Source organism: Seriola lalandi, unplaced genomic scaffold (genome assembly GCF_002814215.2).
Source record: "Seriola lalandi dorsalis isolate HSWRI2012SDOR001 ecotype SW California unplaced genomic scaffold, Sedor1 jcf7180002054686, whole genome shotgun sequence".
Classification (NCBI taxonomy): Eukaryota; Metazoa; Chordata; class Actinopteri; order Carangiformes; family Carangidae; genus Seriola; species Seriola lalandi.
Window position 1 is genome coordinate 634,893 of NW_019525239.1, and position 12,002 is coordinate 646,894.

Sequence of the window (12,002 nt, forward strand, 5' to 3'; positions counted from 1 at the left end):
TGAAAAAAGTTGAGGTATTTTCCGCAGTGAGGGAGATTTTACTATGGTAAAATTCTACTGTTTCCATGGAGACTGTTTGCTGGTATTAGCTTGTGATGTGGTTTAAGGATGTCTGGTTTAACTGAACCTATCATCTGCCCTGATAACCTATACTATGAAGCTGGTTGTCAACTGGCTCAGTTAACCCTGGTTTACCTGTCTGGCTACAAGCGCGTTCATGCAAAGAGGAAGAGTTGTTAATTATAAGCAACATCGTCAGACCCATGAATAAAGTACTACTGTTCCTAATAAAGTGCTCAGTGAGTGTGTCTGTGTTAAGACGAATGAAAAAAACGGGGCGTCGTGTGGCGTAGTGGTCTAAGCATCGGACAGCCTTTCCCCCTCTCTCTGCCTCCCCATTTCCAGTCTCTCTACTGTACTATCAAATAAAGGCATAAAAAAGCCCCAAAAATATACTAAAAATATATAAATAATAATAATGAAAAAAACCAAACCAAACCAATGTGTTAATTGACTCTCAGTACTTTCTGACATCTCTCCTCTGTCTGTGGCTCTCAGCTCTAAGCCCATTGGTTTGTAAATCTTTATGATGGCTCACAGACAAAAACTTTCATTTGTAATAACTGTCCTGTCATTTCCTACAACAGCTGCTCATTGCATAAAGTTATTATAGATGAATAATGTTATAATGCTGTGATGATATTTGGAGCATCAGGGAGGGGTCTGTGGGACTGGACAAACATAAATTACTGTGTGTGTGTGTGTGTGTGTGTGTGTGTGTGTGTGTGTGTGTGTGTGTGTGTGTGTGTGTGTGTGTGGGTGGGGCTCTGACATAGTGGAAATATTTCACCAGTCACTTGTCTAGGTGACATAAATATGAAATGGAGTAACACTCTTTCTCTCTGTCTCTTGGTCATTTCAGCACACAGTGACATTGATCCCAGCTCATGACAGTCCTGTGGCAGCTCTCACCTTCAACACCCCGGCCACAAAACTTGCCAGTGCCTCAGAGAGAGTAAGAGAGACCCACCAGAGACCACCAACCTGTCCATGTCTCACACCTCTGAGACAGACAAACTCAAATCCAAAAGATGGAATGAGAGCTAGTCCCGGAGTGGCAGTCCATCCAGCCAATACTGTAGTCCTGTTAATGATGTTCATGGTTCCAGAGAATGAATCCTGACCTGCTGACCTTTCTTCTCACAACATCATCAGGCTGAATTTCTTTTCCTACAATGCCACAGTATTCTCTCGTACAAGGGAAATTCAACAATCTGGCAGATTAATATAAAATGAATTGAGATTCCATGAGCATTCTACAAATACCATTTTTAGGTCAAAATGTGAACATTGGACACATTCAGATTTTTTTTATTTAAATAACCTTAGGCCTTTCCTCTAGTGCCACCCCGACGTCAGACTTTGCATCCATCAATCTAACTTTATAACTCTTCAGTATCATCATGTAGATTTTTACTCTTGCTACATACAGTATATGATTATAAATGAGTGAAACTGAAGATCATCACTCTGCTATAAAATACGTAGCTCTTGTAAACCAGAGTAAATATATCACCTCACTGTCTTTACAGGGCACCGTTATCCGAGTGTTCTCCATCCCTGAGGGCCTGCGTCTGTTTGAGTTCCGCCGGGGCATGAAGAGGTCAGACTTCACACACACTGCCTCATGTCACCTGGGTTCACCTCTTGGCTCGGTGGCTGTTGTCATTGCCACTCAGTGATTTGATCGTAGGATTGCTGCTAGCAGCATCACTGTTGACACCATAAACTCCACTTTTCCGTCCACCATTTATCCCCTAAAACAAAGGCAACTGCCCTCCGTGTATCATCAGCAACATGTCTGTAGTGTCTTTAAGCTTCTTTTGTGCTCCACATCCCATTTTAAGATTTTCTTTTGAGAGACAGACTGTAAATAAAGATGGACGTAGCCTCTGTGACATCACCCACAGGTTTTTGAAGAGCAGTTTTGAAGCTCAGAGTGAGCTGGTCGCCATTTTGGCAGTGTCTGACTCCGCCCCTAGCTTCTATATCCTAATCCAAAAATGGTCAAAGAGGATAGGTGTGTGTGGAGCTGAGATTTCGGTGCATGACGGCTTGTGTCAAGCATACGCTCATCCACCTGTCAGTCAAAGCAGCCATGACCTCAGTTATTCATAACTTTAAGGCTTAATAAAAATGTAAACAGGTGAGTTATATAAACAGTTGTCATGAAGGAGGTAATTAACTGTAGAGACAAAAAAATTTTTTGTACCAGGCTGTTAACATGTTTATTTTTGCTGTAAAGTTGGATTGGATTTGGATGGATTTGGATTTTAACATGGGAGTCTATGGGGATTGACTCACTGTTGGAGCCAGACTCTAGTGCTCAATAGTGGAAACTGCAGTTTTTGGGATTTCCATGTTGGCTTCATTTCACAGCCTTGACGGGCTTGATGCTTATTTTCAGTGTTTGGATTAACACAATTTACTGCCGTCTCAATTTACCCAGAATTCATTCATAGCATTTTTTTTTTATTATTCATTTTATTTCACACAAATCAGATATACTAGATATACTCTCTCAATTTCCTGACCATTTATTTTAATATGAACATGTTCAACATTACTTTGATTTCTATTGGAATAAAAACAATGAAGTTTGTCTTGATTATATTTCATTATTTAATGCAGTTTAATCCAGTCGTTGGAGCGCTGCAATGTAGACAGCAGCAGACTTCATGACATCCTAATGACTGATTACAGTTACATTAAATTATCTTTGTTGGCTTAGATCCTCACTGAGCTTGAGGGTAACAAAATGGCTTATGACTGATGAGGTCAAGTTAATTATCCAAGTATTGATTATTTTTCCAAGTGTTTATGCAAGTTGATGTTCATTGTGTGTGTGTGTGTGTGTGTGTGTGTGTGTGTGTGTGCGTGTGTGTGTGTGTGTGTGCGGGTGCGTATGTGTGTGTCTGTCTGTTTGTCTGCAGGTACGTCAATATAAGCTCTTTATCCTTCAGCCCTGACGGCCAGTTCCTCTGTGCTTCCAGCAACACAGAGACCGTGCATATCTTTAAACTGGAACAACTGGGACCAAGGTACACTCACACACACACACACACACACACACACACACACACACACAGTTACACAGTTACTTTAAATCCAGCTGTAGGACAACCTTGTTCTGAGACAAGCTTGTTACCCGCACACAGTGGAGGGGACGAGGCTGCCACCTGGACAGCCTACATGGGGAAGATGTTCTCAGCAGCCAGCAGCTACCTCCCTGCACAGGTGTCTGGCATGATGAGCCAGGACCGAGCCTTCGCCACCGTCCACCTCGTTACGTCTGGCCAGAGGAACGTCTGCACCCTGGCAATGTGAGCTCCTCTCTGCTCTTTAGGAATCAGGGGCTGCACTCTGTCATTCTGTCGTTGTGTGTGTGTTCTTGTAAGTGTATCATTGTCAGAACCTGTTGTGTTTTTAGATATTGACAGGGAAGAGATTTTAAGTCCTCGCCTCCTTATAGAGATGGGTTCAGTGACCAGTTTCTGTCCAGCAAAATTCACAGATTTGTTAAACTCAAATGCTAATTCATCTTAATCTCAACTCTATTTTTTAATCTCTCCTGGTGATTTTTTACAGAAGCGTAAAGCATTTACCTGAGAACAAAAATTTGCTCTGTTTTTCTGAATTAACAAGATTATCATCTCAGAATTCTATGGCATGATCTTGTTCATTCAGAGAAACAGAACAGATTATTTTTCTTCAGTGAATGCTTTGCACTTCTGTAAGTCTTTACTCACAAAGACCAAAGCTGAAAACATTCAGGTTCTGACTTGATTCCTCCAGTAAGTTCCTCCAGTAAATTACATCAGCTTCAATTCATGTTAATTCTGTAACAGCGCCACTGAACTTACTCTTTAAAATGTTAAATGTTTGTCACAACAATTAATATCAATCAGCCATCAATGTTTCATATCCTCTCATTGTTGGAGCTCTAGGTTGTTTTATTAATGTTAATGCCGATTCATTTAGAGGCTGACACTAAAAACAGCTGATCACAGCTTGGAACTGAATGTTTGACTTGTTATTTATGACCTAAGTTATTTGAAAATGATGAAAGCTGCATTTAAAAAGATTTCGTGAACGATTGAAAGCGATTTTGGATCTGAGAGGTAGATCTGATACTGGATTAGGATTCCATAGATGTGGGTTGACACTGTGATGGTCAAGCTTTTTGGAGGGTGACAAAATGTTCCTCTCTTTTGGACTGGGCTAAAGTGAATGTCTATGATCTTAAAAATTGTAATGGAAACTCAAACTGATGTTTCAGGATCCAGAAGCTTCCACGGCTGCTGGTGGCCACGGCCAACGGCCACCTTTTCATCTATAATGTGGATCCACTGGACGGAGGCGAGTGCACATTGGCCCACAAACACAGGTGAGGATGGATGGGTGATCAGCATCAGGCTGAGGCTCTGCACTCTGATACACAGATCAATGTTTCAACACACACGGCCTCATTCAGATCCAATGTTCTGCTTATACAAGAAGTTCATTACTTACATGTCGACAGGATGGAAAGAAAATAATAATTACTCATTTATTTAAAATTCATGGAGATTTGATAGAGACATTAATTTTGCAATTATCTCTTATCTGTAATTAGGTAAAGATCCTAATTTATGCTTAATTTTGAGCAGCTGGATCAGTGAGGTTTTGTTAGGACAGATTTTCATAGACAGAAGTTCTCCGGTCCTTGACGACCTTCAGTGGCCATTCTTATATTTTCATATGTTGAAAACCTCCTATCATGATCTGTCAGCAGTAATCAGGAAACAGGAAACCAGCCAGTATTCATGGCACATGGAGTTCGTCACGGACCTCAAGTGTCTGCTCTGCTCTTTGCTTTATCTCTTGAATCACAAAGATTCAGAACTGTGAGGTAGATAATGAGAGGATGTGTAGGTGATAAAATGTTGTTGAGAAACACACTGGGAAATATTCTGTAGCATAATGATTCATATCAGTGTCTTCACAGAGCAGACAGCATCAACACAGAATGTACAGAGAGGTCATTCCCTGACATCCATATATCTACTTAATCTGTTACAGGAACCAGTTCATGCAAAATAAATAGAGAATCCAAGACAGAGTAGAAAAACACGTGGATGCATGTAAATAAAGTAATACATTAACAAAAAATAAACATAATTAACATAAATACTCTGCAATTTCCTTAACATATCCTAGATGAGGATATGTCCTAAGATCTCCTTGCTTCCTTCACTCTCTTCCTCTCCTAGGCTCTTTGGTGTTGATGATGTCCAGGGTGAAAGAACAGAGTCACAGGGGTCAGAGTTCACAGGGCCAGCGCAGGCCTGTCCATCCTACGCTGCAACCGCTGCCTTACCAGCCTCTGGACCTGTCACTGCGACCCTCACTGGTTAGTCATCACCAACATTCTCCACAACTCTTAATGAAAGCTTTGACTTCTCTCTCAGGATGTGGCTTTTCTTCAAAAGATAACGTAGTAGCCATGGGAGGGTTTGTCAGTCCAACCACAGTGGTTCCTGCTTAGTAAAGAAAGGGATCACTGTTATTAGTCAGTGTTTTTTAAATAAGCTACTGAACTCATTTTTTCATAATGATGAGATGTGGCTCATGAATGTGTTTTAATCGTTGTTGCAGAACAATAGAACTCTATGCAGAACAATCTGGTTGTAGATACATGGACATGGCTAGTTAGTCTGATACAGACACATTCACTGTTGTTTTGGTCTTTTCATGGGATTTGTTGACAGTAAGAAAGATATAGAAAATAAAATCTCCTTATCCTTTAACATTGTCATCAGAAACTTGAGGAGAAAGCACAAACCTGATCAGCTGACCCACCACAGAAGCACTTACAGCTGCTGGAAGCCCTTAATGCACAACTTTACTTCAATTCCTTTCAGCCTGAAGCCTCTCATGTTAAAATGCTGCAGATGAATCCTGTGGGTTTTTCTCATGATTTTTCTGTCTCTTCTGTTTGGACCCAGGATACTCTGAAGACGGTGGGGCAAAGAAAGGCGAGGTCATTCCAGAACACGAGTTTGCTGCTGGACCTGTATGTCTGGACGACGAGAACGAGTTTCCTCCCGTGAGCATCCAGAAGTGCTAACTGTCAGCTATAGCTAGCTCTGCTACACCAGATGTAATGTATAAACATCAAATCGTTGAGATTACAAACTAAATTTTTCTCTGTGACCCCACATTTTCTGACCGTCCAATATCAGCAATATGCTCAGCCAATCACAGCACAGTCATGAACATTGGACTTTACCTAATCTGAGGACAAAGTTTTATGGACATAATCCACATTAGCAATAAATGGCTGACTTGGTCACCAGTTTATTAGGTACACCAACATAAAGCTACAGCAGTCCTGCAGTAAGTTCTCATTTCATGAAGGTTGTAATGATCAGATTCTGAAGTGTTTTCAAGAGGATTTTGAGACTTTACTATTATTTTTAGGTTGTGATCCAAGGTGCTTTTTATTGTCATTGATTTAAATAGAGTAATACTCAAAGTGGCAGCAACAATGGCCACAGTACGTGTGAATTCCAACACCATTCAGAAATAATTGAAAATGTAGAAGGCGACCTCCTCGTCCTCAGATTCATTCGCTCTTTCTCTTACAGATTTATTTTTCAGCTTTATCTGTTTCTTCAAAGTCTATCAGCAAAGCCCCTTTCAGACACACAGCCCTTTATGGCAATTTAACATGTTGCATTCATGTCTCAATAACCCTGGTCACTTTCACATAAAAGTCACAACAGCAAGCTTATCTGCAACATTTTCATATCACTCTCAACTTGAACACCGTCAGACTAAGGTAAAGATGCAGCAGCACAAGGTGAAGCACAGAGATTAAATGTCTGCTTTATGTAGAAACTGTAATAATTCTTCTATTGTGTGCAAAGAAAACACAAGCAGGTATGAAACCAGGAAATGCTGTGATTGTTGAGGAGATCAGTGTCATCTCTGTCTAGAGAAAAATAAGATTAAACCAAAATAATAATCACAGCCTTTCCCATTATATTTCTGATTTACATTGCGTGATTGGATAACGAATATCCAGCTAAATGCTTTAACTACAGTGTGTGAGCAAATTCAGATTAATTAGTCTCAACTTAATGACCTGTCGGTATATACTGGTGTGGTTGGTCATTTAGGAGGATTCAGGGATTGACGCTCACAGTGAGGATCAATTCATGCTTCAACAGCAGTTTAAATCCACCACTGACTATGAGAGGTGGACAGTCTGAAAGGGGCTTAACTGTAACACAGTGATGACAGTGATGTAGCACTGTAGATCTTTCAGTGAGTACTGTAGACATTGGCAGATTATATTACATACGTGTCTTAAATTGCATTTATTAAAGGAAAATTCTGGTATTTTTGCTAACTAACTAGCTAACTGCAAAAGGATCTACTCCTGATGCTAACCAAACAGCTGTGTCATCAGTAACAAAGAAGCTCAGAGTGACAGCTGAAGGCTGAAACGAACCATTGGAGCTGGTGGAGTCCTGTTGCTATGGACACCACAGAGGAAGCTGCTGCATCACTGAGCTGAAGTTTGACTCTCCAGAACACAACTGGAACATGTTGGATGGACTGATGAGACTGAGGTTGGACTGTGTGAAGAACATGGCAGCACAATGTGTGGTGTAAACAGATCTCTGCACACCAACATGAAAACATCCTCCCAGAGGTGAAGCAGGGTGGAGGGAGCATCATGATCTGGGTCTCTGCTGCCTCTGGACCTGGACAGCTCCACATCATCAAGTTTATCAAGGTCTCTTCCAGGATCATGTCAGGGTGTCTGTCCACCTGCTGAAGCTGAGGAGAAGCTGCTGATGCAGCAGGACAATGACCCTGAACATCAGAGTAAATCCACCTTCTGGAGCGGGCCAGTCAGAACCCAGACCTGAATCCAGTAGAGATGCTGAACTCAGCGAGCCGCTCACACCAGACATCCAGAGAATCTGTCTGACTGAAGCAGCTCTGTAGGAAGAATGGTCCAAACTTCCTCCTGAACATTGAGCAGCTCTGATCAGCAGCTACTGAAGAGCTGGTTTCAGGTTATTGGAGCCAGAGAAGGTTCATCCATCAATCCATCCATCTATTAGCTATACCGCTTATCCTTATAAGGTCACAGGGGGGCTGGAGCTGAGCCCAGCTGACATCTGGCAAGGGCGGGGTACACCCTGGACAGGACACCAGTCCATCACAGGACGGACATTTAGAGACAAACAACCATTCATGCTCACATTCACACCTATGGGCGCTTTAGAATTGCAGATTTTAACCTTACATTTCATGTGCTTGGACTGTGGGAGGAAGCTGCAGGGAGAACATGCACACTCCAGGCCTTGAATCAAACCCAGAACCTTCTTGCTGTGAGGCGACACTCCTAACCACCGCTTAACAAACGAAGGTTCAACCAGTTATTAAATCCAGGGTTCACTGACTGTTTCCACCAGAGCTGTGAATGTCGTATGAGCTTAGGGACGCTGTGTTTGTCTGTATTTGAGACTTGGATGAAGATCACATTTTAAAACCAGTTATTGCAGAAAACCAGGGCATTCCAAAGGGTTCTCTGACTTGTTCTTGCTGCTATTTTTTAACACATGACAAAAGTGTCCTGAAAATGTATTGCTTTGTAGAGTTAGAGTTTTCCTGGAATTTCCCTTTAACTGTACCAGAAACTGCATCTGACAAATCCTGTAGACGAAACTAACAGGTGTGTCATGTGTCTTGGTAGATTAATTGGTGCCGCGACGGGACTGGAGGTGGCCAGGGGAGGCGCTCGTGAGTGGGTAGAAGGACAGATGGACAAACAGGCACCAGCAAGTGAGACGAACAGCAAAAACAAAAGTCTTTCAGGGTGCCAAGTTATTTTTCATTGAGAGAGAAAATAACATCGATTAACATTAACATTCAAACCGACACGGGAAACAAAACACTGACCAAGAAGTAGAAGTCAAGCAGTCATTTCAACAAGGACCAGTTTGATCCTGTTACATAATAATTATGTTGAAGCTCCACTTGTGGTTTTTATGAAAGCACCAACAGTAACTGTTTCAGATCAGCTGTGAACCAGAAGGAAACGCTGCTGTTGGTCGCTTTAAAAAAAAAAAATCAGGAAGTGGTGTGTTTTTATGAAAATATGAGGTGCATGCTGGAGCAGAAATATAACCACAATTTTCATAGCTTTATTACTTGACAAATATTTTGTTAAGTTGCATTATTGTAGCAACATTTTTATTTTTCTCATCAATAATATCTTATATTACAAATAGTTTTTGTTTTTATTCTGTATTGTATTTACTGCATTAACATGTATTAAATGTGTCTGTGTTTGCCTCCTGGACACGTCAGGAGGTGTGTACGTACTGTATGATTGTGCTTATTATCATTTGTAAAAGAGTAAAAGTATTTTGCTAATTGCACAAAACCAAAACAAGTCAAAGAAACAGAAATAAACACAGAGTGGAGGAAGTATGAGCCAAAGAATTTGTTTTCTTTCATGTCATGTAATTTATTTCATAGATAAGTTATCATGTGGGTGTGCATGGTTATACAACGGAGGTCAGACACAGGTCAAACATTTCAGAACATTTACAGCCTTTGAAGATGTTCACATGGGGGGAAATGTTGCATGTGTGTTTAGTTGTCAATACACTGATCTACGCAACGACTCTAAGCCATGGTTCACTACAACAGAGTGAATGCTACAGTCTCTTGACTCAGGAGGTAAGATACATTAGTGTCTGTTAGTAGACCAGTAGAGTCACTGTGAAAGAGCCAACATTCAGTTGTGGGTAATGCATTAAAATGATTTTTAACTGCTGGAGGTTAGGTGAAGTAACCAACACGCACACTGACTTTGATGTGATTAAACGTGCACAGTTGGAAAACTGTTGCTCTCTGTCCTCTAACCTGACAGCCAACAAATCCAAAAAACCTCCTTATATATATATATAACACAGCCGGAACACATCAGCTTTGTGCAACTACACAGGTGTGTATCAGGTAATCATATCATCCATATTTTGCTTAAAGACCCTTATGACCGGCTTACTCAAACTAATACTAGTATTTCTTAAGTCAAATGAATGTAATTATAAATCAAACCTGAAGTACTAACCCTAACCCTTTGGCCTCAGTGTTCTTTAAACAGAGCACTTGTCAAATTGTCTAATTGTCATTGAGTCAGTTTTTATTCTTCTTCCATCACTTTTCTTTGTGTATAGCTCCGCACACATATTAGTGTCGGCACCTAATAAGGCTACTGAAGTAAAAAGCAGAATTGATTTTACAAGTATAAAAGATTAGTTAAAAGATAATTATATTGAGGGATAATATTTCACCTGCAAACCTTGTGTTCTGCCACAGACTAATACCTGGGGGTTTGGATGTTGAAACAGTGAAGCCCAGGTATTAAACCTGGGAAAGAACTCGAGGACAAAAACCTACTGACCCTCCACACACACACACACACACACATTCCACCCTGTGTACATTATGTTTGCTTCCTGTCAACCCCAAGAGTCCGTGCAGGAATGGATGCAGAGACCAAGATACAAATCTACCCTGTGCTCTCTTATGGAGCGCTATCTGGCCCCAGGTCTGATTAAACATAGCATTAACAATATGCACAGTGTAAACTCAATATGGACTAGAAATATTAAAACTAGTCACCGGGAGAGAAATGAGAACCAGCTCAGCTCCTGGCTCCTATGGCGTCTCATTAACTTAACGTTAAGATAAGGCTCTGATGGCTCCATTTTCTTTATGCTAAGGTATGAATGAAACACTTTCTGAATAAACATCATTATAAAAGATAGCATTACAGACACAAACAATTTTTCATTGTGATCAACATCTCCCCTGTGTGGTCTGTAGATAACAGGTGTTATCTTAGTCAAATTTTATTTTCTTCTTCTTAATATGTAGTTGCAAGCATAATATATCTTAATAATAAAAACACTGACTGCAGATCCACATTTTAAAACTGATATTTAAATATTTTTCATCCTTGGGAGGCGTGCACCCAGACGCCTTATAGGGGTCACATCTCCTGATCTTAGCTGGAGTTATTTTCCAACAAAACAACAGAGTAAAAGTCAGTTAGAGACCTTTCTCTGTCCCTGCTCAGCAGCTTCAGCAGTTTGAATCAGTAAATATCTGTTTATGTGACATCATCTTATGCCTCTATTGATATTTCTCATTCTGAGAAATAATCATCAGGTCCGCATGGTCACACGAGCTTCTAGTGATTACATCAAGTTATTCATGTGTTTGACCAGCACTTTTACAATGAGGCCAGACCTGGTGCCACTGTGGGCCTACTTTGACTGTTGACTGAAAAAATACTCAAAAGTATTCAAAAGTACATTTTTTATGTCAACACATTGTGTACCTGTACTGACTGAAACAACCTACTGATTGACTGTAGAATAAAGAAAGAAAGAACATTTCTTTTTTTTTGTCAGTGATGAAGTGGTAGTGGTAGTCGTGGTAAACACAGCAAACATTTAAACCTTAACACAGACCTCAGATCAGAGCATGGTCTCTGGTGAAGAGTCTTCTGCCTCATCTTTATCTAACGTCGCCATCGTTAGGACACTGACAGCTTCAAACATGACTGACAGTGGAGTGTGGTCTAGCACATTTTCAAAATAAAATAAAATCCATTCACTGAGTAAAAGCTGCTTCAAAGTAAGAGTACTTCTTGGAATGTAGTGGAGTCAACAATATTAGTCTTTGTGAAGCGAGGTAAAAGTCAGATGTTTCTAAAAAAAATAAAACTCAAGTAAAGTGCAGAAACTGGAAAATATACTGAAGTACAGTACTGAAGTAAATGTACTCAGTTACTGTCCACACTTGGTAAAAGCACCTCACCTGGGAAAGTATGGCCCAGGTTCAGAGAGAAACATCCTTTAAAC

General features: G+C 40.6%; 1 protein-coding gene across 3 annotated transcripts in view; it reads left to right on the top strand.

Moving 5' to 3' along the window:
• The window catches only part of wipi1 (WD repeat domain, phosphoinositide interacting 1), a 27,146-nt gene extending 17,579 nt beyond the window's left edge, over positions 1 to 9,567 (top strand). For 2 of the 3 annotated variants that reach the window (XM_023422877.2, XM_023422878.2), the window contains exons 6-13: positions 923 to 1,015; positions 1,593 to 1,663; positions 2,994 to 3,101; positions 3,219 to 3,383; positions 4,340 to 4,447; positions 5,313 to 5,452; positions 6,048 to 6,148; positions 8,816 to 9,567. In XM_023422877.2, coding sequence (XP_023278645.1) covers positions 923 to 1,015; positions 1,593 to 1,663; positions 2,994 to 3,101; positions 3,219 to 3,383; positions 4,340 to 4,447; positions 5,313 to 5,452; positions 6,048 to 6,148; positions 8,816 to 8,866 — 837 coding nt within the window. In that variant the 3' untranslated portion in view covers positions 8,867 to 9,567. Of the gene's footprint in view, positions 1 to 922; positions 1,016 to 1,592; positions 1,664 to 2,993; positions 3,102 to 3,218; positions 3,384 to 4,339; positions 4,448 to 5,312; positions 5,453 to 6,047; positions 6,203 to 8,815 lie in introns of all 3 variants that reach the window. The other variant, XM_023422879.2, reaches the window with a different exon arrangement.
• Positions 9,568 to 12,002: the final 2,435 nt, after the last annotated feature.